The 25,082-nt window shown below is 52.1% G+C and overlaps 1 protein-coding gene across 2 annotated transcripts; it reads left to right on the top strand.

The window, feature by feature from the left end:
- Positions 1–783: 783 nt before the first annotated feature.
- RHCG (Rh family C glycoprotein) lies at positions 784–23,971 on the top strand. Of its 2 annotated transcripts, XM_025437563.3 has the most exons (11): positions 786–1,066; positions 9,312–9,498; positions 11,946–12,096; positions 15,500–15,647; positions 16,510–16,676; positions 18,206–18,343; positions 18,528–18,664; positions 18,979–19,103; positions 19,321–19,394; positions 22,595–22,687; positions 23,522–23,971. In XM_025437563.3, exons 1-10 carry the CDS (start codon positions 880–882, stop codon positions 22,661–22,663), a joined length of 1,383 nt encoding a protein of 460 aa, XP_025293348.3. In that variant the 5' UTR covers positions 786–879; the 3' UTR covers positions 22,664–22,687; positions 23,522–23,971. The 2 variants fall into 2 exon arrangements, with proteins under 2 accessions (XP_048964410.1, XP_025293348.3); XM_049108453.1 differs by lacking the exons at positions 22,595–22,687; positions 23,522–23,971 and adding an exon at positions 22,345–22,493 and having other exon boundaries at positions 784–1,066.
- Positions 23,972–25,082: the final 1,111 nt, after the last annotated feature.

Genomic DNA, 25,082 nt, shown 5'->3' with positions numbered 1-25,082 from the left:
TCGTCACAACCACAAAACCCACATGGGCACAATAACTATTAACTAAACTTCAGACCTGGGGCACCTGGGTGGCTTAGTGGTTGAATGTCTGCCTTCCACTCAGGGTGTGATCCTGGGGTCCTGGGATGGAGTCCTGCATCTGGCTCCCCGTTGCTGTAGGGAGCCTGCTTCTCCCTCTGCCTATGTCTCTACCTCTCTTTGTGTCTCTCATGAATAAACACTAAAATCTTAAAAAAAACAACAACAACACTAAACTTCAGACTTTATGTGGATTTCACCGGCTTTTCCACTAACATCATCTCTCTGTTCCAGGATACAATTCACCAATTGTATGAACTGTCACGCTTCTTCCAGGCTTCTCTGGTCTATGCTGGTTCTTACACTTTTGTTGGTTTTTCATGTACCCTGTAGGAACTTTGGGATCAGTAAAAGGGAGGGATGGTGGTGATGCTGGTGATGCTGGTGATGCTGATGAGCGCTGTCGAGGAATTCCTCCGTTCTTCTCTCTGTAGGAGGCAGATAACCTGGCCTTTTCTGTCTCGGATCCTGATGCGCGGAACAAAAAGGGAAAGGCAGGCTGCGGGGAACGGAGGAGATCCACCGAGGTTGAGGCGCCTCCATCCCCTCCCACTTGCCAGCACTCTCCGCCCCTGCTCCCGCCGCGGGGCCCCAGACGGGAGAGGCTGGGGGGCGGGATGGAGGCGAGCCCCGAGCCCGCGGTCCCCTTGCCGGTTGGGCGAGCGCGCGGGCGCACCCGGGTCAGCTGTTCCGCCACCCGACGCGGCCGCCCCGCCCCTGCCCGGGTCTTATAAGCCTCCCCGGCCTGCGAGCGTCGGTCCGAAGTGCCCGCCGCCCTCCCTGGCCAGCGCCCCCCGCAGCATGGTCTGGAACACCAATCTCCGCTGGCGGCTGCCGGTCACCTGCCTGCTCCTGCAGGTGGCTCTGGTGGTCCTGTTCGGCGTGTTTGTGCGCTATGACATGGATGCCGATCCCCACTGGATCGACAAGAAGGAGGCTGAGAACTCCACCAGCGACATGGAGAATGAATTCTACTACCGCTACCCGAGTAAGTCTGGCCACCTCGCAGGCAGGTTCCCGGAGGCAGGTTCCGGGGCCGAGCCCTGCCTCACCGCGCACCTGCGGGGCCTGCTGCTCCTCGGGAACAGTGGGTGGGCCGGGCAGGGTGGAGGAGGCAGCTGCTCACAGCCCCCTGGCCCTCCCCACCCGGCCTCCCCACCTGGGCACCCGCCAGGCTCTGCAGAGCACGCTTGAGAAGTGGCCACATGTGCACCAACTCCTTTTCCCTGTGTTCAGGTAATAGGGAAAACTCACCAGGGGGAGCTCACTGGGGGTGCCATCAAAGGCCTCCAGCCTCCCTGGCATAGAGCCCTACTTGTCCTGAGTCCCATCTCAGTCACCAACCAGGGAGTGAACCCGGCTCCCTTGTCCAACTGTGCCCGTACTCTCCACAGAAGGGGGTAGGTCCCATGTCACAGGCTGCAGGATGGCTCGTTGACCTGCCAGTCCTGCTGTGTGGAGAGGCATGTGTGGGATGGTGGCACCCACCCCCTTCTGGCTTGGAGAGGAAGAACAACATCCTGAATTCTCTGGTGTCTGTGGTGCTGTGGTTAAGGGCATGGCTTTGGAATCGCCAGACCTCACTTCTGTCATGGTTCTGCCATTAACCAGGTGGGTGACCTTAGGCACGTGTCCACCTCACCAAGACTCCATTTCCACATCTGTCAAAGAGAGACAATAAGAGCACCTGCCTTAAAGGGCTGGGGTGAGGCTGGTGTGACACAGTGCCTGTCAAGCTCTGCCATGGTGCTGGCCATGGAGCCCTCACGTCCTAATGGAGCAATTACTGGAGAAGCACTAAAGCACAGATGCCCTAGGATTCAGGAGTTGGAAAAACTGGCTCAAGGTCACTCAGGTTGGCCCAACCTCCAGAGTCTTAGCCCAGGGCTCTTTCCATGCCCTTGCGCTTTCTGATTTTCCATGCCATATACCAGCAGCTGATGACATTCATTCCAATTGTTGGTGCTCACATGGTGGTGGACTGTTAGTCTCGGCAGGGACTCTAAAGCTTATCGGCAACAGCCACCTATGCCAACTAGCGTTCCCTAGACTCCCTCAGTAATGGGAGTCTTTACCTCCAGAAATAACATTTTACCTAGATCCAAACAAATAACTGCATACATTCAAGACGGCGACCTGCATGAATAAAGACAAGGGTGAGGGGGATGCCAACTCAGTGGGAGCCAGCCATATTAAATGGTTGCCAAAAAGCTAACCCAACACAGTCTACAATAAGAGAAATATGGTGCCTAGAAGGAGGGAAGTGACAGAAGGACAGTGTGCCTTGTGCTGGTTGAGACCACAGCCGCTACTGGGCTCCACTCAGGGTCATGTTTTAACAGATCTTAACAGCTGTAGCCTTAGAATTTATCTCCAAATCTGCCCTTCACAGACCCCTTTACTCTCCTTGGACTGACCCAGCAAATGAAGAGGCAGGCAAGCCTGAGGTCCTCCTTTGCCAGTTCCACTCCTTTGCTCTCGTTCTTGCTTATCTCTTAGCCATAAAGCCAGCCTCTCAGCAAAGCATGGGAGGCAAGGTCTTCCATGGGCTTCGATAATTAATAGGTTCTTTGATGAATCCAAATGATGGAAAGTCTCAAAGCCCTAAAATAATAGGAGCTCAGAACCTCCCCAAAGAGGGGTGCAGTCCTCACATCTCCTCAGTACCTATCCCCACTCCGTCCACATCCACCTTCATTTATTCAACAATCGCTTACCTATAGGGTGGCCATATAATTTCTCAATCAATGACACTTTTGAGAGTGATGAGGTGAGGGAGTTGTGCTAGTATTAATTTGCCAGGACACAGATGTAAATCATGACTCTTCCAACAGACCAAGATTTATGGCCACTCTGGATGTGCATCCTGGGTCTCTGACCCCAAAGGGCTCCCAGACTCATCGAGAGCATCCCCATACCCTGTCCTCAATGGTGTCAGTTTCTCTAGGCAGAAGAGATCTGAGACAGCTTCCTGCAAGGAGGTGCAACAGTGAGGAGGGGGGAAGCAGGGCAGGCTGCTGGGAGTGGTGCAGAGTGGCCCAAGGGTAGGGTTTGCAAAAGGGAAAGAAGGGAGGTTGCTAAGGGGGATGAGACAGCCCCAGCCATGAAAGAGGGCTTGAGTTTCTCCTGCCATTTCCCCTATGGGTGCTAGGAAGCTCTTGGTCATCACATAGGAAGTGACAGAGAGGAGAGAAGTACAGGGAGAGACCCTTGGCCTCAGGATTCCTTGGCAAATAGTGGAACAATGTAAGATAGCAGGCATGTGTTCTCTCCTTTGACACCCCCACCACTCCACAAGGAGGGCACTGTTGGGACTTCCATTTTACAGACAAAGAGACTATGGCCAGAGAGGGGGAGTGGCTAGAAAACCAAAGAGCCAAAGTAGGACCCTGGGCTCCTAGACCTCTCTCCTTCATCCTGGCTCATCTTCCCCCTCTCCTCTTGCCAGATCCTTTTCAGGTCCACTTGGTCATTGTGGTTATGGTCAGGAGTTAGAGAGCACATAGCCTCTCGGCACAAGTGGGCTCCAGTGTGGCAATTCCCAGGGGCATGAGATGAGGTCAGACCCTTGTGGTACCTTCTGGGCTCTTGGGTCTTAGCTGTCAACATAATACCTGCATGGGCCCCATTCCTACCCAGGGGATTAGTGTAGCCTGCTGGGCATCTCTGGTTTCCAGAGGAGTCCAGCTCCGACTGGCTCAGGCTGGGGCTCAGAAAGGCCTTGGGACTGCTTCCCAGGCATGGGCCCCTTGGCAGGCAGCAGGCACAGAGCCAGCTGGGGACCTGCCCTGGCAGTGCCCTCAGAAGCCTGTGCTACAGGCACTGGCTGCTGAACACAGAGCTTCCTCATGGGCTGCTGCTCTGGGACCTATGTGGCTGTTGGCTGTGTGTGTGTGTGTGTGTGTGTGTGTGTGTGTGTGTGTTGGGGGGGCGGGGGTTGGCCCGAGGAGGAGGAGCCATCGGAGTCTAAGATCCTAAAACTTGGCAGAAGGAGGAACAGGACACCTTTCTAGGAGATGACCCAGGGCAGAGGATGCCATAGTTTCAACACCTGAAAGACTGTTTCGTGAGGCCACAGCAGCCAGGCTCACTCTGCAATCCTGGGAACTGCATCTCAGATTCAGCTCCATTTAATAAAGGACAAGCTCTCCCACAAGCAGAGAGCAATGTAACATGGACTTTGGAATTAAGCGGATCTGGGTCCATCACTTAAGTGGAGTGAGCCTCAGTGCTCATCCATGAAGTGGGAATGTTATTTAATGCACTGGCTTTCCAGGAAAATTGAAGATGGCAGGTGACTGGTGGGGAACATCTGGTGGCATGAAGTGAAGGGACAGTAAATGCTGGTGTCAAGTGTCCTCAGAGGGGAGTGAGTGCTCCAACACCGACGGTATGTGAGTGGAGGCCTAGCGTCTCTTTAGAGATAGGGCCAAAGAACCTCTCCCTGAATATTAGTTTCAACGATGATAGCCTTTAAATTCCTTTGTGCTCTCCCCACTTACAAGTGCTTTTTGCATGCTCTGTCAGGCAGGGCATTTCTTTCCATCTTGTGGTGTCAGAAGTGGAGGTTAGAGATTTGCCCAGGACTCTCAGCATTGTGTCAGGGGCACAGGCAGGGACTGGTTGAGCCATCCCACCCCACAGCCCACCTGCTTTCCCCCCCAACCTCTGGCCTCTGCGCCATCGCCAGGAGACTGTGTGGTGATGGGGTGGTTCTGTGGTTGGCTCTGAGATGTGGGGGAGGTAGGCACAGAGCCTTGGGGGAGCGAGGGACTCAGCCAGGAGGCCTCAAAGAAAGTTTGGGCTGGGCTAGGCTGGACTACAGAAAAGGGGAAGGAGACAGCACCAGGCTGCACCAGGCAGGGCACCACTTTCTGTTCTGGTGCAGCAGGGTGGAGGAGGGTGCTGTGATCCAGCAGCATGGGAAACTTTGTCCTCAGATTTCAGAGATGAGGCTCCTTTCACTAGGGACCCATCCTGGAGTTAGGGGAGAGTGTGAGCTAGCAAGGGGTGAAGAGTGGAACAGCTATGCGCTGGTGCCTCCTGGTGGCAGCTTTCGTGGCTGCAAGCCAGCATGCCAGCCGCGCTCCATGATGGTGGTGATTGGGTCTCCAGGTTGAGAGGACAGATTCTGGGCAGAGCAGGGCTGCTTGTGTCACCCCAAGCTGGGGAAAGAGGGAGAAGGGGAGGTGTTTCATCAACTTCCACTGATCTACAACAAGTTGCCAACTCAGTGCAAAACACAGGGAGAGACTTGAAATTTCGAGAAAAAGAGAAATAGTGAATTGGTCGATTGCCAAAGAGGCAGGCCTATACCCAGGGCTGGATGAAGTCATTAAATGTGCACCACGAAGCTCTGGGGTGAGCACTACCCGAGCACAAGTACTATCCCCACTTTACAGAAAAAGAAACTGCAGATCAGAGAGATTATGTCCTTCCCAAAGGTCACACAATTGGGATCCTCAAACCATGACTACTAAACGCAGTTTAGGTAGCCCCAAACTTTATAAAACATTAATTAATCAAGTAGTAGGTTGGGGTTCTAAATTAGGACCAGTTTGGGAGATAAGCAGAAAGGGAGCAAGCGAAGGAACAAGGAGGTGCCCAAGGAGAGAGAAGCTGGTGTCTGTGGGCCTGAGGTGGGAGCAAGGGAGAAAGAGACACCCCCAGAGAGAGGCAAAGAGAGACATCAGGACACCCGGGAGTTGTGGAGGTCAGAGAACTGGCGAGACAGGGCAGGCAGGGACCGTGCACTGAGAATGGGAGTCAGCCCTGAATTTTCAGATATGCCCCAGGAGGTACCCCCCACCCACCACACCCACCCTCAGCCCCTGCCCATATGGTTCCTTTCTGCCACCAAACTTCTGTGACACTCCTCTACCCAGGGGCTCCTCCCACCCCCTGCCAGCGCCTTGCCTTCCCTGTCCGGCCTGCTAGCTTCAAAGGCAGGCCAGCTCTCGACTGCTGTCTCCCCATCAGTGTGCCTACATTCTGAGTCACAGCTCCATCTGCGGGGCCTGCCCCGTCTCAGGTCCCCGCACCACCCCGCACAGCCAGCCTCCCTTCCTTCCACCTGCCCTGCCACCCCTCACGATTCCCCAACCCTCCCCACTGTGGTCCTCTGAACCCCAAAGCCAGCACTAGACCCAGCCCCCCCCTACAACCAGCTCCTAATTCCCTGCATCTATTAGCAGCAGCCCTGCCCTCCTGCCAGCTCCTATCCCCACTGCTTGGAACTGTAGTCTGAAAATGTCACCTCCCTCTTTCACACCTCTCCTCCAGTCTGCCACCCATCCGTTCTTCCCAAGAATAACCATAATGCCACGTATGGTGCTTCACACGCATTAGCTCAGATTCCCCCACAACAGTTGGAAACGTGATAAACCATAAAACGCGATAATGCACGAAAATCAGCTGCATGCATCGTGAAACCTACACTGAGCTGCTGTTTGTTCCTGCAAATTTGCACAGGCCTCCAGACAGCAGCTCAGGGCACCACACTGGGGTGAGACTCATGGCTCTCCTGCACCAGCTTGTATGCCCTCCACCCATACGTATCCTGCAGTGTGCCAGCGCCTCTCCCCTAAGCCACCTCCAGGTGGCCACTAGCCAAGGGGGCCATGGGGCGGGGTGGAGATGGGGGGACAGAAGGGGCAGCTGGGAACAGGCAAGGTTAGGGCCGCTGGAGCATAAGCACTGCTGCCCCCACCTTAGCCAGGCTATCTGCCCCCGTGGGCAGGAGGTGTCAGACTGGAGAGAACCTGCAGCCTCTCTTGCCCGTGAAATCCTACCTGGGGCTCATTGACTGCTGCTCAGCTGGCACCCTTGGGTACTGCTGAGGTGACAACAGTCATCATTCATTCACAGATCTTTACAGTCTCCAGGGCACTCTCACAGGTGCTGGGGACAATGGGGCCGAGGAAAACAGGCACAGCTTCGCCTTCTGGGCATTTACCACTCTAGCGGGCCAAACATACCCAACTGCAGACTGTAATAAGAGCAAAAAAGGGGGCACCTGAGTGGCTCAGTGGTTGAGCGTCAGCCTTCGGCTCAGGTCATGATCCCGGGGTCCTGGAATCGAGTCCCGCATCAGGCTCCCCATGGGGAGCCTGCTCCTTCCTCTCCCTGTGACTCTGCCTTTCTCTATGTCTCTCATGAATAAATAAAAAATAAAATAAAAAGAACAAAAAGGAAGGAAGAGGGGGCTGGGAGGGGGAGAACCAACTTTAAACTAGAGAGTCCAGTAGGCCTCTGTGATGAGCTGACGCTTTGTTGAGAACTGCAGGAATAGAGGTCATTGGCTGTGCTGCAGGAGCAGCATCCCAGGCAGGGCAAGGCCACAGGCAGAGACCCTACAGTAAGGGTCAGTAACCACCTTTACAGCTCTCCTTGCATGCCACCTGCCCAATCCAGGATCCAGTTTGGAGCTAGGTATTGAACGTACTTGGCATATTTCTTTAGCTCCTTTTAACCTGGAATGTTTCTGCAGCCTTTCTTTGTCTTCCACGACATTGACATTTTTCAAGAAGACAGCCTCACCACCCCCCTCCTTTCTAACAGTCTGTTACTCGTTTTACTGTTTGGTGCTTCCTCGTGAGTAGATGGGGCTAATGCCTGCTGGGCTGGAAGACCATACAGGTGATAGGTCTTCTTCAGAGTATCACATCTGAAGGCCCGTGATACCCACCTGTCTCTCATTGGTGACGTTAATTTTGATCACCCAGTGAAGATGTAGTCCTGTTTCTCCACTCCATAATTTCTGGGGTTTTTTTTTTTTTCAATCCCTTGCAACTCACATCTAAGGGAGACTCTTGAAAACAATGCAAATGTTCTGCTCTTCATCAAAATTTCTCCCTGGATTTAGCACCCACTGATGGAATCTTTACTGTGAAAATCACGATTTTCCAACCTCAGTGCTCATTCCACATTTAACTGTCTGGCCCTCAGCATTCTGTTCCAAGCAAGAGCCCTCCCCATGATCTCATTTTTTTCCTATTCTGAGTTCCTATTTCGTAATGCTTTTAATTCATTACAGTACATAATTTTGGTGCTCAAATCGTCCCAGATTTGGGCAGTGGGAAACCTTCAATCTGGCTCCTGTGGCATCTGTAGTTCCTCTTACGGCCTTATATTTTTGTAACTGTTTCCTAAAGCACTTGGCTATTATTTTCTGGGACTCTAGAATTTGTAGAAAAGTTCAGAATTGGGGCAGCGCAGGTGGCTCAGTGGTTTAGTGCTGCCTTCGGCCCAGGGCCTGATCCTGGAGGCCCCAGATCGAGTCCCACGTCAGGCTCCCTGCACGGAGCCCGCTTCTCCCTCTGCCTGTGTCTCTGCCTCTCTCTCTCTCTGTGTCTCATGAATAAATAAAATCTTAAAAAAAAAAAAAACAAAACTCAGAGTTAGCCTATGCCTAAGTAACAATAAATAAAAATAAAGCAACAGTAAATAATGACACTTGTCCATTTTGAGCAAGTGGGACAGACACTGCTAGGTGGTTTACCCACACATCCACATTTAATCTCTGCAGGCTTTGTGAGAAAGTATTACAGAAGGCACTAAGACCTAAGGATGTTACCTGACTTTCCAAAGTCATCTGCCAGATGGAGGAACTAGGATCCAAATTCGGGTCTCGTGGTGCAAGAAAGTGCACTTGCTGGGGGTGGAGGTGGAATGTGACATTCGTGGGTTGAGGGAGGTGATCAACTCATGTGCTTGGCCCCTCAGGGACTCAGGCCCAGATGAGACTAACTTCTCTGTACTAAAAAAATGGAGTTGAGGAGCAAGGCTGCAGAGAGTCTGGGTTCTAGGCCCTAGATTCTAGGTGTGAGCCACAGCCCGGCCCCAATTTCAAATGCCCAGCTGCCCACCTCCACCCTGGGTGAGGGTGGAGAGAGGAGGCTGTCATCTCCTGAGGGAGCGCTCAGGCATTTGTTGGCATCAGAACAAGCGGTCTAAAGTGTGGGGGATTCACCTCGGTCCCCCCAGCCCAGCCCCCTCCAGAGGTCCTTAGGACAAGATAGGGGTAGTGGCTGTTCTATGGCCAGCAGAACTATTCATTGACTGCACCTAGCCCCGGGATCCAGATGCAGGCAGAGGTGGGGAGGGGGCTCCGGAGGCAACCTGGGGGGTCGGTGGCCCCGGAAGACAGAGGCACTGCGCCAGGCAGCGCTGGCCCAGACCCAGGGCGAGGGAGGGCTAGGTCACCGAGACCCCGGACTGCGCTCTCCCCACAGGCTTCCAAGATGTGCACGTGATGATCTTCGTGGGCTTCGGCTTCCTCATGACTTTCCTGCAGCGCTACGGTTACAGCTCCGTGGGCTTCAACTTCCTGCTGGCAGCCTTCGGCATCCAGTGGGCGCTGCTCCTGCAGGGCTGGTTCCACTCCTACTACCGGGGCTACATTCGCGTGGGCGTGGAAAAGTGAGCGGGGGCGGGGCCGGGGCCGAGGGGGCGGGGCCGGGCCGGGCCGGAGGCTGGGGGGCGGGGAAGGGGTGGAGTGGGGCTAGGGTGAGAGGCGGGCCCCGAGGCCCGGGGCGGGGTCTGGAGGCGGGGCGGATGTGCAAATGAACACTCCTTAGCCTGCTGGATGTGTTTAGAAAAAGAGAAAACCACGTTCAACGTGCAAACCCCTGCTGTCACTTAGAGGGCACCCACCGGGGATCATAGACCAGGTGTCTGAAACATAAAACATTTGCCAAATACTTGCCAGATATTACTTCACACAAGCCAATCAGTGAAGCCATGACTTAAGAGAAACTGAAACTGAAAAAAAAAAAATGACTAGATAGAAGATGTGTTAGAACCAGTAAGTTAGTGTTTTGTATGTAAGATCTTTGACATGCATATCACCATGCAGTTCAAAACACACAAGAAAGTCTCAGTCTCAAAGCCCGAGACCTAAAGTATGGAAACACCTGGGATATCCTTGTCACCCAAGCAAAAGAGCTGTGGCTAAATGAAAAACAAAAGTATACGACTTTTTAAAAATTGTCAAAGGGAATTATCATACACTTATGAGCTGGTGAGTTTTTGGTGAATCAGTTATTTGGCAAGTTGGTCACTTGACAAATTGAGTTTTGGCAAATTGGCTTTCAGGGAATTGATTTTCAGCCACTGAGCTGGAGCCAATTCTTGTGCTAAGGCCTGGATGACCCGGTTGTCCCCAGACCCTCCTCCTGGCTTCTGCCCTGCTGAAAAGTACCCCAGGTCCCACCTGTAGGGGGATGCCCTGTGCAGGCTCTCCCCGAGCCTCTGGGGACCTCCTGGGATGTGACAGGCAAACCTCTATCTCCTGGCAGCTGATGGCCCAAAGTACGGGCCTCTCCCTCTCTTTCTGAGGTCACCTCTGTCAGATGGTCTTCTGGCTACAGTCATGGGAACATGAGCAAATAACTCAGCCTCTCTAGTAAGCCTCTCTGTTCCAACCCTATCATGTGGCTAGTAATAGTACCTGTCCCCTCGGGTTTGGGCATGGCACAGGAAGGCATATGCAGTACTGAACAAGGGTATTTCAGTGCCTGGCACTTAGTAACTGCCATGATTCATTCAGCAGCAAACAAGGCTCATAGTGGAGGAGATGTTCCAATGAATATCCTCATCTTGGGAGGGACCCCGACAGAGCAGCCCCCATTCTACACCCTGGCCCTACAATTAGCCAGCTTCTCACCTCTCGCTCCTGATTCTCTCTCTCTCTCTCTCTCTCTCTTTCACACACACACACACACACACACACACAAACACACACACACATTTCAGCATGGGGCAAGGGGCCCTTCCTCTGGATGTGAATGGGTTGAGAAAGTAGCCTCTACTGTCCCTACACACCTTGCCCCACTTCCATGAACGACTCTCATGACTCTGTCTTGGAATCCAGGACAGCTTTGCTACTGGCTGAGCCCAAGAAGGACTGGATTAGGCAGGCCTTCCATGTGGATGGAACCAGGGTCTCATCTGGCTACATGACATCTACCTGGATGTCCGCCTCTTCATCAACCCTCTGCTGCCCAGCTGGGCTTTCAGGGTCCAGACTTTTTTTTTTAATAATAAATTTATTTTTTATTGGTGTTCAATTTGCCAACATACAGAATAACATCCAGTGCTCAAACCATCAAGTGCCCCCCTCAGTGCAAGTCACCCATTCACCCCCACCCCCCACTCTCCTCCCCTTCCACCACCCCTTCAGGGTCCAGACTTAAGGAGAACCAAGATGCTCCTCTACCTCTGTTCTCTCTGTTGGTCTACCTACCCCCTTCTACCCAGCCCCCAGCTCCCTACTTCCTGCAGAAGGGCCTCTCTCTCTCTTCCCTGGACACAGAACCTCTCTCCTAGGTAAGGTGAAGAGGAGGTCATGAGAGCTCAAACCCAAGCAGGGGCCTGGTAGCCAGCAGGAGAGGTGTGTATAGAGTGAGAGATAAGGGTCTGGAGGCGGAGACCACATCTGCATGGAAGAATCGAGGAAGATTTCCTGAAAGAGGAGGGAGTCAGAAGAGGTTCTGGAAGAGCATATAGAGGATGGAGGACAGGGCAAGCCCCCAAATATGGGGGCATGTTCCATAATAGCAGCCAGACGACCTAGGTGCCCTGAACACAAGCTACCTGCAAGGAGCACTGGGATGGGGGCCATGGAGGAAGGGTATGGCATCTGGTATGGTCACTGCTGTGCTGGCCCTTTCATGTGCTATTTCTTTTCATTCCTAGAGTAGCTTTAAGATGTGATATGCTCATGATCACACCATGAAACTGAGTCTCAGAAAGGTTAAGCCATGAGCCCAAATTCACAGACGACGAACGTCCAGATTCAACCTGGGGACTTGGAGTGCCACTTTTTGCTGTTGCCTCAGCACCTCCCCTGACCTGTCTCCCCACAGCCTCATCAATGCGGACTTCTGCGTGGGCTCTGTCTGTGTGGCCTTCGGGGCAGTTCTGGGCAAAGTCAGCCCTGTTCAGCTACTCATCATGACTCTCTTCCAAGTGACCCTTTTTTCGGTGAATGAGTTTATCCTCCTCAATCTGCTAGAGGTGAGCAGGGCTCAGAACTGGGTGGGGGGATACTTGGGGTAACAGCAGGGAAGGAAAGAAAGAGAGGGCTTGGGAGGCATGTGAGCTGGATTCAATTCAACCTTGGCCAGTCACTTAACTTTGTGAGCCTCAGTCTCCTCATCTCTAAAGGGAGAGTGATGACACTTATTGGACAGGGATGGTGGTCCACCCAGCAAATCAGTCCAACACCTGGGCAAAGCAGCGGTTCCTCCTATAGTGGTTTTCTCCCTCCTTTCTCTTTCCTGCATATTGGATGGAAAGAATGTGTGTTCCTGCACCTGCTCTTGAGCACACACACACCTCATTCCCAGACTGCTCTGCCAAGAGAAGGATCCAGTGTATTTTTTTTTTTTGGATCCAGTGTATTGGGGGGGGGGGGGGAGCACATCTGTAAGGGAAGATCTGTAAGGGAATGGCCACAGTGAACATGTACAGCTGCATAGGTTGCACACTGCACAACTCCAGAGATGACATTCACATGGACTATGGCAGGAATCATTCCCCTGGAATTTGGCCAATTCAATGGCCCAAGTAAGGGGCACCTTAGACCTCTGACTCTAGCTCAGATACATCTTTGGCACCTTTGCAGGATGCCACCCATTCAGGGACTTCATCCATTTCTTAGCCCCCAACTCCTCTACATTTGGATTCTGCCTGGAATATTCCCACCCCCCACAAGGAGTAGAAGTGTTTTTTTTTTTTTTTTTTCTTTTAGGTCACACTACATTCAGTCATTCATTTTGCCATTTTCTTCAGCTACCAGACTGGCCCAAACCACCATATCTCATCCTCCTAACTCATCTCCCTATCTTCATCCTTGCCCCACTCACTACCTCAGGCCAATCTCCATGGAGGCCTGTCAATAATGCATGTAAGACCATTCTCCTGATTAAAACCCTCCAGTGGTTTTAAAATTTTACTTCGAGTAAAATCCAAATTTGCTATAAATCCTCACATGGTCTGCCCCTAGCCTTTCCTTCCAAGCTTATAATCTACTCTCTCCTCATCTTTCTGTGCTTTGGCCACACACTGCTGTCTGCTCCTCAACACATCAAGCTTGGTTCCACCCCTGGGCTTTTGCATTTGCTACTCCCTTTGCTTGTAATGCTCATCCCTCACTTGTTTTCATTACTGAGGTCTCAGATGGAATATCACCTCTTCAGAGAGGCCCTCCCAGATTCTCCCCCCACCCCACAGTGTTGCCCTCTATCTTACTGGCCCCCCTACCCCTAGTCACTCTCTCTCACATTGACTTGGTTTATTTTCTTTGTAATGTTTCTCTTTCTCCAATAAACTTGATCTGTCCAGACCATCTGTATCCCCAGCACCTAGTTCAATGCCTAATAAGTGATCAACAAATATTTGTCAAGTAAATGCATTTTGGAGTCTGACTGCATGGCAGGTAATGCTCCAGGCACTGTGATACAGAGGTGGGCAGGCCTCTCACTTAGACTCCAAGGAGCTCGCAATCTAGTGAGGGAGCCAGGAAGTAAATAGACAGTAACCATGCAGTGTGATGAGGAGTGGGGTCAGATCTCTGTGGCATAGAGGGAGGATCCCTGAATCAGCAGGGCAGGTCAGGGAGGCTTTCTGGAGAAAGATATGTCAAAGCTAGAAGTCAAGTGGGAAATAACCAGGTGAAAGAGTATGGCAGAGGGAACAGTGAGTGCATAGGCTTTGAGGGAGGCCCACTGTGAAAGGTCTCTGGTCTCTGGTGGCTCCACCTGGCTGGAGGAGGGGGGAGCAGGAAAGGCTTGGAGGGATAATGAGGGGGGAGCATGGATCATCAAGACTCCTGGAGATGGCATTAAATAGTCTCAACTTTTGTCATTGGGAGCTATGGAAGGTTTCAGACAGGGGAGCAGCACGGTCAGACACATGTAATGGAAATGCTGCTTTGGCTGTGGTGAGGAGAACAGCTGGGAGCAGAGAGCCCAGTTAGGAGGCTGTCCTTGTCACCCTGTGAGAGATAATGGGACAGGGACTGGGGTAGTACAAGGAGATGGTGGTAGTTCGACAGATATAAAGAAGCTGAGCACACTGGCCTTGGGGTCTGGCTGGCGTGGGAGGTGTGGAGAAGAAAGAAGCTAGTGGGGCCAATGGGCATTATCTGAAATAGGCTGATAATGTAGTATCTTGGACCTGAGTGAAGAGGCCCTCAAAAATCCTCTCAGCTTGCTACAGAAATTCTTTCCATGCACGACAGCCTTTGGGCCTGTCTCTGTGCCAAGTCAAAATACAACAATCACTGCTGACATGTAAGGAGCACTTGCCTTTGCCTGGGCCCTGCTCTGAATGAGTCACATGGCTGATCTCATGCATCCTCATCTCTGAGATAGGCGCAATCATTACTCCCACTTTACAAAAGAGGAAGCTGAGGTTAAAGGGCTTACCCCAGGTCCCACAGCCAGTAGAGGCACCTGCCAGGCTGGTAACCAGGGAACCCAGCTCCATCAACCACTAACTCCACAACTAGCTGTGTGACCCTGGATAACATGCTTACCTCTCTGGCAGGATTTCCCCAACTAAAGTAAAGGAGCGAGTGTGATTCTGATTAGAGTTTCCCCCGAGATTGGTATGGAGTGGGGAGGAAGAAGATGCTATAAAGAGGGGAGGTGGGGACATGGGAAGGAAGGCCAGGTCAACCAAGCACCTGCAGGGTACTAGGCGCTCACCAGGTGCTTTACACGAGTTTAGTTTCACCATCCAGACAGCCCTGCTAAGTCACTGCAATCTCCCCCACTTTGTGAATGAGGTACTTGAGGCATAGAAGGGACAGAGGAGGAAGAAACCAATCTGTCTGCTCTGACTGCAGGGGACAGAGGGGAGGAGTGTGGAGATGGGGTAGGCGGGTGGGGGTAGGACAGCTGGGAGGTGTAGGGCAAGAACTGTAGCAGGATGCTGGGGAGATGAGGAGTGACAGTGTAGATGGCATGATGCTGGGTTGGGAGTGGTTGGGGGGGAAAAAATGTGGAGAGGAGAGGCCCGGAAGGAAGGGAAGGGCTCCCAGGAATTAAGATACGGTGGAAGTTAGTGGCTGACAAGCCAGGTAGGGGGCGGCCCTGGGTTTTAGCTCTGCTTCTCCTCTTCCCACTCTGTGATGGAGCATCCAAGCCGGATTTCCCCATCTAGGCGCAATGCCATCTGCTGGGTGAAGATGCTCTGGTGTTTTGCCGACAGGTTCACAGCCTGGGCTCAGGGATCCCCACTTTCTCCCCTTCCCAACCAATTGGTCTGTGGGGGTCCTGGGCTTCTGGAGTCAGAGACAGATGGAGTTGTGTGTGTGTGTGTGTGTGTGTGTGTGTGTGTTTCATGGGGGAGGGGAAAGAAAGTACCAATAGAGGGGAGGGAGAGAAGAGCCTGACAAATCCCTGTACCCCAGGTGAAGGATGCAGGGGGCTCTATGACTATCCACACATTTGGCGCCTACTTTGGGCTCACAGTGACCTGGATCCTCTACCGACCCGGCCTACATCAGAGCAAGGAGAGGCAGAGCTCTGTGTACCACTCGGACCTCTTTGCCATGATTGGTGAGAGCTGCTATAATGATTGAGGGCCACCTTGATGGGTGAAGATGGCCATGATGGATAAGGGCCATCATGATGCCTGAGGGTTGCCATGCTGGGTGAGGACCTTTATGATGGGTGAGGATCACCATGAGGAGTGAGACCCACCATAATGGGTGAGGGTCTCCATGAGGAGTTCAGGCTGCCATAATTACACCTGATCCCCACATGGTCTGGTGGGTGGAAGGCAGTTCCCTTTGAGGAAAGGGCAGAGAGTGTTGCCTGTATACACCTTGAGGATCCCAGATGTTTGTCCCTTTTTCCTATGGGGCTGGAAGAAGTTGGTCTCTCATCCTGTTTTCCCTAGCATCCCACAAAGCAGACGAAGTGGTAACCAGGAACAGGTCACTCCATCCCCTAGGCTAGTATAAGGTGTGAATTCCTACTTTCTATGTCCGTTCATTCCAGAGAATACATATCAACCACCCACTCTGGTCTCCTAAAACCCAGCCTTGCCTTCAAGGAGCTCTTCACAGGGTGATGGCAGAGATGGCAATGTTACCAGATAATCTCCCTGCAGTAGGGAAAAAGATCCTCCCTCAGGGTGCCATGGGAGTAGGGTGGGAGGCATTTAGCCCAGTTATGGGGCCAGGGTAGACTTTCTGGAGCAGAGTAGAGGGCCAAGTGGAAGTTAGGTAATAATAAGTAAGGCGAGGAGGATGTTCTGGGAAGACTCCACAGCATGAGTAAAGCTGCAGGGGTGTGAAACTGCTGGGGCGTGTGAGTCATAATGACATCTCTGGAACTAAGGACAGGATGTCTGCCTGAGCTCTGTGGGTCCCATCTAACACCTCCTGGGCCCACGGGCCCTGTCTGGTCTGGCCAGGCACCCTCTTCCTGTGGATGTACTGGCCCAGCTTCAACTCAGCTGTGTCCAATCACGGAGACGCCCAGCACCGAGCTGCCATCAACACCTACTGCTCCTTGGCAGCCTGCGTGCTCACCTCAGTGGCACTATCTAGTGCCTTGCACAAGAAAGGCAAGCTGGACATGGTGAGCAGTGGGGGGTACCCTGGAGAGCTCTGGGGGAAGGTGTGAGTATGACCTGAGCCCACTGGGCACTGATCATCAGGCTCTACCAGCAACTCTGTGAGGCAGACAGCATCAGGATTATCACACCCATCCTACAGATGAAAAAACTGAGTTTTGGAGAGAAATTATTTGGTCAGATTCCATAGCTAGTTTTTGGCAGAGCCTAGAGCCAGATTCCCAGATTCTGTGACACTGGTTGCCCTGGATGAGTGGCTCTTCCTTCTCATTTTCCTTCTCCCCACCTCGGGTGCTGACACCTCTTCTGGGCTGAGCACCCCATCAGACCTGCCCAGTAGGGTTGTCAGGGGCACTTCCCCTCTGCCAGGCTTTGGATCCTCCAAACATTGGCCCTCAGACTTCCTTTTTTTTTTTTTTTAAGACTTTATTTATTTATTCACGAGAGACATAGAGAGAGAGAGGCAGAGACACAGGCAGAGGGGAAGCAGGCTCCAGGCAGGGAGCCCAACACGGGACTTGATCCTGGGTCTCCAGAATCACACCCTGGGCGAAGGTGGCGCTAAACTGCTGAGCCACCCGGGCTTCCTGCCCCTCAGCCTTCCTAAAGCTGCCTTCACCTGCCCCGTGCCATATACTCAGAAAGGGAACTCCTTTGATGCCCGTCCACTCCCCTGGGGAGGTTTATAGGGGGGTATGGTTTCACAGTGTCCTCCCTCTCACACCATTTGGACAGATTGTTCTGTCACTAGTGGGGAGGGGCCAAGCCCCATAGGTGTTGATAGATTTTTCTATAAAAAGAAGACCACCTCTATATTTCATAGTCTGACACTAGCTTCTTGACACGGGTATATGTGTGCTGGAACACTGCCAGGAGTACCTGTTATTCCACGATGCTCCCATGAGCCCCTCGATGCACTGGACACTCACCACACAGAGAGGTAGGGACACACGCATCAGGGGGAAGAGAATCAGACACACGCTGACAAGGACACAGAACAGATTCAAGGTCAGGGGCTCTGGCTCCGCACAGACCTGAATCAGGATACCTCTCTGCCTCTTGCTAGATGTGTGGTTTCCCTTCTCTCCTCTGCAAACATCCAGAGAACTGTTCTTACCTCCTGGGCTTTTGTAGAAATGTACTGATATCATTCCCATGGCAGGCAGCATAGCACCTGGTGCCGGTAGGGCCTCAGAGAAAGTCAGCTGGTCCTGTTGTATGTCCACAGATGTCAGCACGGGCGTTTCTGCACGTAGGCCCCACAGGTCCTGACGTCAGCATATATGCGTGTAGGGACCGTCAGACGTGCACGCCTGAGCATACAGATAGAGAGGGAACGTGCAGACATGCCAAGAGGGCTCACCTGCAAGGACACAAGTACATTGATTTGTGCCCATGGGAAATGGCCAGACTGCTGGTGCAGCACACATGTGCACATATGCACCCGCACACACACACACACACACACACACACTGAGTGTGCTGGGCTCTGGGAGAGGACTGAGCCCCAGCCCACCCTGCCTGCCCCACCCAGGTGCATATCCAGAATGCCACGCTTGCAGGAGGGGTGGCCGTGGGGACGGCGGCTGAAATGATGCTCATGCCTTATGGCTCCCTCATCGTTGGCTTCATCTGCGGCATTGTCTCCACCCTGGGTTTTGTGTACCTGACGGTGAGGGGCCCAGGTCAGGGGCTGAGGGCTGGAGAATCCGGGGGCCTCTATGTTCCTGACAGGAGGTGGGGGGCTCCCTAGGGAAGGGGCTGGAGGCTGGAGAATCCTGGGGCTCCATGTATTTGCTTCCCCCACACCCTTGCCACAGCCCAGGGCCTGAGCAATACCTGTCTCTCCTATCCAGCCATTCCTGGAGTCCCGGCTGCGGGTCCAGGACACATGTGGCATTCACAACCTGCATGGCATCCCCGGCATCATCGGCGCTATCGTAGGTGCTGTGACAGCATCCTGTGCCAACACTGATGTGTATGGAGTAAATGGGTAAGTATGGAGGAGGTGCAGGGGAGCCTGAGCTCCCTCTGTCCTTCATTCCTCCTTCCCGCTGCTCCTCTGGGGTCCAACAGAGTGTCTCTATCCCTAACCTTCCCCAATCTGAACCACTGTCCATGGGCCTCTCTCCCCAACCTCTGTTCTTCCTCAAGCGTCTTAGGGACCATCTGATCTGTCCACTGCACATGGGAAGGTTCAGGGCCAGGGTTTATGGAGCCTTGGTGCCTACCCACATTTGTGGGGCGACTGCAAGTGGTTTCTTGGCCTCTCTGTGGAGCCCTGACCTATCCCGATCTCCACCCCAGGCTTACCCAAGCCTTTGGCTTTGATGGATTCAAGACTAACCGGACCCCAAGCATGCAGGGCAAGTTTCAGGCTGCTGGACTCTTTGTGTCCCTGGCCATGGCCCTGGTGGGCGGCATCATCGTGGGTGAGTGGAAGTGGCTGGGCCAGAGAAGGTGGGGCTGCTATGGGTTGGGCACCCAAGAGCATGTACCAGATGTCAGATCAGAGCTCCCAGGAATCCTCTGTACTTGTGGCTGGAGGACTGGGTTGTGTGTGTGTGGTGTTTCCTAGCTAACGGGAAAGGGCGGGGTAGGCTGAGAGGAAGGGGTTCCTGACCTCGTGCAACTCCCAACTCTCTCTAGGGATTATTTTGAAATTACCGTTCTGGGGACAACCTGCTGATGAGAACTGCTTTGAGGATGCGATCTACTGGGAGGTGAGTTCCAGGGACTTGCTCATCTGCACAAAGGGAGATATGGAATTCTCCACAGACCCTGCCCATTTCAGCCGGGCTGCTAAGGGACTAGAAGCTGAGGGTTGGGAACAGAGCCTGCATCACCCTGCTCCTCCATCCAGAGGCTGTGTCTCCTGGGAGCTGAAGGCTTTATTCTAGAGCAATAATTCCCCAAGTGTGGTCCCCTGTGCTCCCCGGCAGCAGCATCCGAGAACTTATTAGGAATACAGATTCTTGAGTCTCGCCCAGATCTCCTGAATCCCAAATTCAGGAGTGGGCCCCGGCACTATGGTTCAACAAGCCCTCCACGTGTCTCTGATGAAAACCACACCTACCTCTGAGAACCATGGCCCTTCCCTGTTCGTTGAAATCACCTGGGAAGCCTTAAAGACACTCCAAGCCCAGGCCTCAGCCACAAGAGGCTTGGAGTTCATTGGTCTGGGATTAGGGCCTGGACATTATAAATTTTTTTTAAAGCTTCTCCAGGTAAGTCCAATATGTAGCCAGGTTAAGAACCACGATGTGGTGTTCAGCTTCAGACTTCATAAGAACCACCTGGAGACCTTGTAAAAATGCAGCTTCCCAGGCACCCAGAATTTCAATTTAGTCATCAGTTCCCAGATGATTCTGGTCTAGAAATGGGGTTCTGTGACATTCCATTGCTTTAAGCATCCAGAGAAGTATCAGTACAGAAACCCAACTTGAGAACCATTGTTCTAGAAGCAGAAAGTAGTAGGGTGTCACAGAACTCTGTTTCTTTTTAACTTTTTTTAAAAAAAGATTTTATTTATTTATTTGAGAGAGAGAGTGAGAGAGAGCACAAGCAGGAGGGAGAAGCAGACTCCTCGCTGAGCAGAGAGCCCAATGAGGGACTTGATCCCAGGAGCTCGGGATCATGACCTGAACCAAAGGCAGGTGCTTAACTAACTGAGCTGCCCAAGTGCCCCTGTTTCCTTAAAAATATGCCACAATTTGGGTTTTCTGTGACTTCAGGCAGGCCCCCCTTCTGAGGGATCATTGTTAGAGATGTTTACCTGCGTTAGATGGTGCGGGGTGACAGCTATCTGCACTTCCTTCTCCTCATGACCTCATGACCTCACCTATGTCTGTGGCCCCATGACAAAGATCTGCCCATTGCTGCCTTTCATATGGCTATTTTTAAAACTACACCAGAAGTTTTCCAAGTAATTTTCACTGATATCCAACTACAAACCAATTTCATGTTCATAACTAATAATGCTTTTGAATTCATTCACTTTAAATTATCTTTTTATTATAAAATAAGTAGAAGCCCATTAAGAGAAATCTGGAAATAGGGAAAAAAATAGAAAGAAATCCCATCACCCTCATTTAAGGACTACTAATATTTTGGGTATATGTCCTTCTAGTCTTTTTTTTTTTTTTAATCCAACCAGATTGGGATGCCTACGTGGCTCAGTGGTTGAGCATCTCCCTTCAGTTCAGGTTGTGATCCTGGGGTTCTGGGATTGAGTCTCACATCAGGCTTCTCACAGGATGCCTGCTTTTCCCTCTGCCTGTGTCTCTCATGAATAAATAAATATTAAAAAAATAATCTGCCCAGATTTTTCTTACACAGCAGAGAGTATTTGCCCAATTTGGATCCTGCTGTCTATTATATAATATTCTATGTTATTACATTCTTAATAAACTTTCTTCTTTTTAGCAGCATTTTCATCCCATATTTACAGCCAGAATTTAAACTATTTTAAACACCACAATTAGAAATCACATGGCTGGGGATCCCTGGGTGGCTCAGCAGTTTAGTGCCTGCTTTTGGCCCAGGGCACGATCCTGGAGTCCCGGGATCGAGTCTCGCATCAGGCCCCTGGCATGGAACCTGCTTCTCCCTCTGCCTGTGTCTCTGCCTCTCTATGTCTATGATGAATAAATAAAATCTTTAAAAAAAAAAAAAGAAAAACATTGCTAAAAAGAAAAAAAGAAAGAAATCACATGGCTCTAACACTAATGAAATAAATAAACTAAAAAAATCTTACCAATTCCCATACACAGAAGTTCACTCGTGGTTCTGTTTTGATCTTTATCATTTATTCTAAGTTCACACCTTCTATCTGCTGAATACCATTCAGTGGTGCTTGATTTGGAGATCTAATTCTGTGTCAGTGGAAGTGAGCCACCATCAGGTCATCCCCTCAGCCCCTGGAACTGGGTGGTTTACCTGGGAGATGAGGTGGCTTTCCAGAGGACAGAATGAGACAGATGTCCCCCAGGACCTCAGATGAGGTATAGATATGGATATAGAAATAGATATATAAAAAAAAGAAATAGATATAGGTATATATACACACATATATGTATGTTATTATTATATACATATATGTATACATATATGTATACATATACATACGTATACATATGTATATATACGTATAATAAATTAAATGTGTGTATATGTATGTATATATATGTGTGTGTGTATATATGTATATATAATTTATTTATTCATGAGAAAGAGAAAGGCAGGCACAGGCAGAGGGAGAAGCAGGCTCCACGCAAGGAGCCTGATGCAGGACTTGATCCGGAGACTCCAGGATCATGCCCTGAGCCAAAGGCAGACATTCAACCCCTGAGCCACCCAGGTGTCCCAAGATGAGGTCTTTAAGATCAAATCTAAGCCTTGAAGCCAAGACAAGGCTGATCCACCCCATCCCCACTCCAGTTACCCATCCATTTCCGGCGTCCCCTAGGTCTCACCCCACCTCACTTTTGGACCTGCCTACAGTGGGAGTTTGCCATGCTGCCTCTCCCTGGCACACTACTACTCATCTTTCAAAAGTGGGTTCAGCACAACCGGAATCTCCCTCCCCCCAGGCGTGTTAGGAGCCCCTTGTGTGCATTTACAGATCGTACTGTCACCGTGCTCATCACCTGAATGCTTTTCCATTGCTCTAAGTGGGACAAGGACCCTGTCTCGTCCTCGCAGTGCCCCAGCACCCTGGACAGTGGCTAACCCGGTGTAGGGGACACGATACCTGTGTAAAAGACGGCCCTGCTCTTCGGCATGCGATCTGCACAATGATCACAAGGTGGCGCTCGCCACACACCATACGCTGCTCCAGTCTTGCCCAGGCTGTTCTAGTTCTACCAGGGACACCCGCCTGGCCTGGGACAAAGTCCTTGGAGCTGCCGTCCTCTCTCTGCAGATGCCTGAGGAGCCGAAAAGCACGGTCTTACATCCTGAGGACTCTACCCTCAAGCCCTCAGAACCTTAAATTCCCGGGGCAGGTGAGAAGCAGGTGAGCACAGGCAGATTGTCCCCCGGGGGTGGGGCGGGCCAGCTCTAAGAACTGGATGCCACCACCAAAAGGGCAAAAAGAAAGCATAAGACATGAGGATGTGAGTTTCCACCCCTCCTGCCTGGATTGGAGTGGGCACACAAGGGTTGGTGGCCTCAGGATCAGATTCCTTGCAAGCCTAGCAGGCACACGAATATGTGGATGGCACTCTGACCAGGAAGGAATGTATAGGTCACCTGGCTACACACTTGGCTTTGCTGCTTACTGGTTGTGACTTTGAGGATCTCCTCACCCAGAGACAGAGCCCCAATTTCCAGTGGAAATGACAGTTCTGGCTCTATCCACCCAATCAGCTCAGGCTAGTTCTTCCTTCCTTTTCTACCTCCTTTCTTCTTCCCATCAGCTCACATTTCTTTGCTCCTCTGTGGAATGCACCAAGCCCTTTCTTGTGCCTTTGCATCTAACCCTCCAGAGAGCTCCACATGACAGGTGCAACTATTTTCCTCTTTCTAAGTGAGAAAATTAAGGCTCAGAGAAGTTCAGCCTCTTTGAGTCCACACAGTACACGTGGAGAAACTGGGGTCCTTGCAGGTCATTACCATTGCCTCAGTAGCACTATTTGATCCCCTTGGGGGCCAGAGCTTGGAAAGAGCTGTGTCTGGGGCAAAAGGCTGAGTGATATGGCAGGAGAGGATGTCAGGATTTAAGGATAGAGAAGAGCAAGGCTGTGATCACTTGCCTCTAAAGCCCACCCTGTCCTGAAAAGGTAAAGGTGCCCAACGATCTATAGCAGGACCCTACAATGGCCCGCTACTCTTGGCTTTCTCCCTGCAGGCTCCACAGACTGTCCTGGTGCTCCCAAAGGAGCGGTGCTGACCAAGCTGGGGACACAAGAGCAAGGCGAGCAGCACCCCACCTGATGGCCTGGCCCAGGGTGCCTCCCTTCCCTTCCCCTTCATCCCAGGGGGCCTGCCTGAGAATGGAGAAGGAAGAGTTATAGACAAAATGGGCATCCAAGCCAGGTTCTGGCTGCAAGGAGGCCTGCCATCAGTGGTCTTGGTGGCCACATCTTGAGGAAAGCAGGCAGGAGAGGGACTGGGAGCTGGCAGTGGATCCGGGCCCTCCTAGGAGACAACTCAGAGGCCAGCCACCAACTGCTGGGCTCTTCCACTCCCTGCCTGCCCCTCAGCCAGCACCTCCCTTGCTCCCTGGGTCCCCCAGACCACTCTGTGCCACGCAGACGGCAGCCTCCATGAATAAATGTCCTTGGTGTTCTTTGTAGAATGGGTATGAATGCTCCAGCAGGGCCAATCTGAGGGAGAAAAGGACCCAAGAGGCCTGGCCTCCTACACCAAGCTGCCACCCACAATGCAAGGAAAATCATCCCGGCCTGAAGAGGAAGAATTTGGGGTGCTGGAGGCTGCCCCAGCTTGGTGCCCCCTGCCAGGCTCAGTTTTTGGGCTGGGGTCTCTCTCCAAGGCCCTTCCTTACTTCACATCAACCATCCCAGAAACACACCCATTGTGAAAACTGTGACCTTCATTTGACCCTGTCCCATTACAAGGGCACTCAGGCAGGGTGGGAGAATGAGGGGAAGGCTCCTTTGAGCCAATGGCTCTACCCCAACCCTGCCCTCCTTCCTCCCTGCCAAGCAAGCCTTCCCTCCCTCCACAGCAGTTTAGGTCTCCCCACTTCCTACCGCCAGCCACCACCCTGGTCAGAGTAACACACACTTCGTACCCTTAGGGGGTTTACAGTGTAGCTCACAGGACCAACCAGACACCGAGCATCCACCCTAAACCCTGACCGCCATTCAATGCCCAGGGGGGTTCCCAAAGCGGGTCACCTGAGCAGGGTTTTGGAGGCTGAATAGGAGTTTACCAGAAGGATGGCACAGGGACAGCCCAGGCAAAGACCCAGAGATGGGAACCAACATAGCGAGCTTTGCTATGGCTAGCAGAGCCGTGAGGCCAAAGTGTGCCAGCTGGCAGACACGCAGCAGAATCCAGATCCTTTGTGGAGCAAAGACTCCAGGGAAGAAGGGGTGAGGGGAGAGGGAGGAGGTCTCTCTTGCCTCCAAATCCGCCCTCCCCGCCCCCCTCACAATTCACACATACATACACACACTCAGGCCTTCATTCTCCGTGCCGGAGGGGGGGGAGGAGGGAGCTGAAATGCAACCTATTCATGTTCCCGCGATGTAACACCCCTCATTTTCCATGCTGGGTAAAGACAAAAACCCTTTACAACCTGTTTCTGGAACTTGTCAGCAGCTGCCAAGAGGAGCATGTTAATTAAACGTCGGCAAAGATGGAAGCTGGAGGCGCCGGCTCTAATTGGACAGTTTGCTTCACCGGATTGAAAAACATTGTGACAAAGGAGGAGGTGCGCGGCG

This window comes from Canis lupus, chromosome 3 (genome assembly GCF_003254725.2).
Source record: "Canis lupus dingo isolate Sandy chromosome 3, ASM325472v2, whole genome shotgun sequence".
NCBI classification, from domain to species: Eukaryota; Metazoa; Chordata; class Mammalia; order Carnivora; family Canidae; genus Canis; species Canis lupus.
Note: the sequence above shows the minus strand (reverse complement) of the source record. Positions and strands in the feature narration are given on the sequence as shown.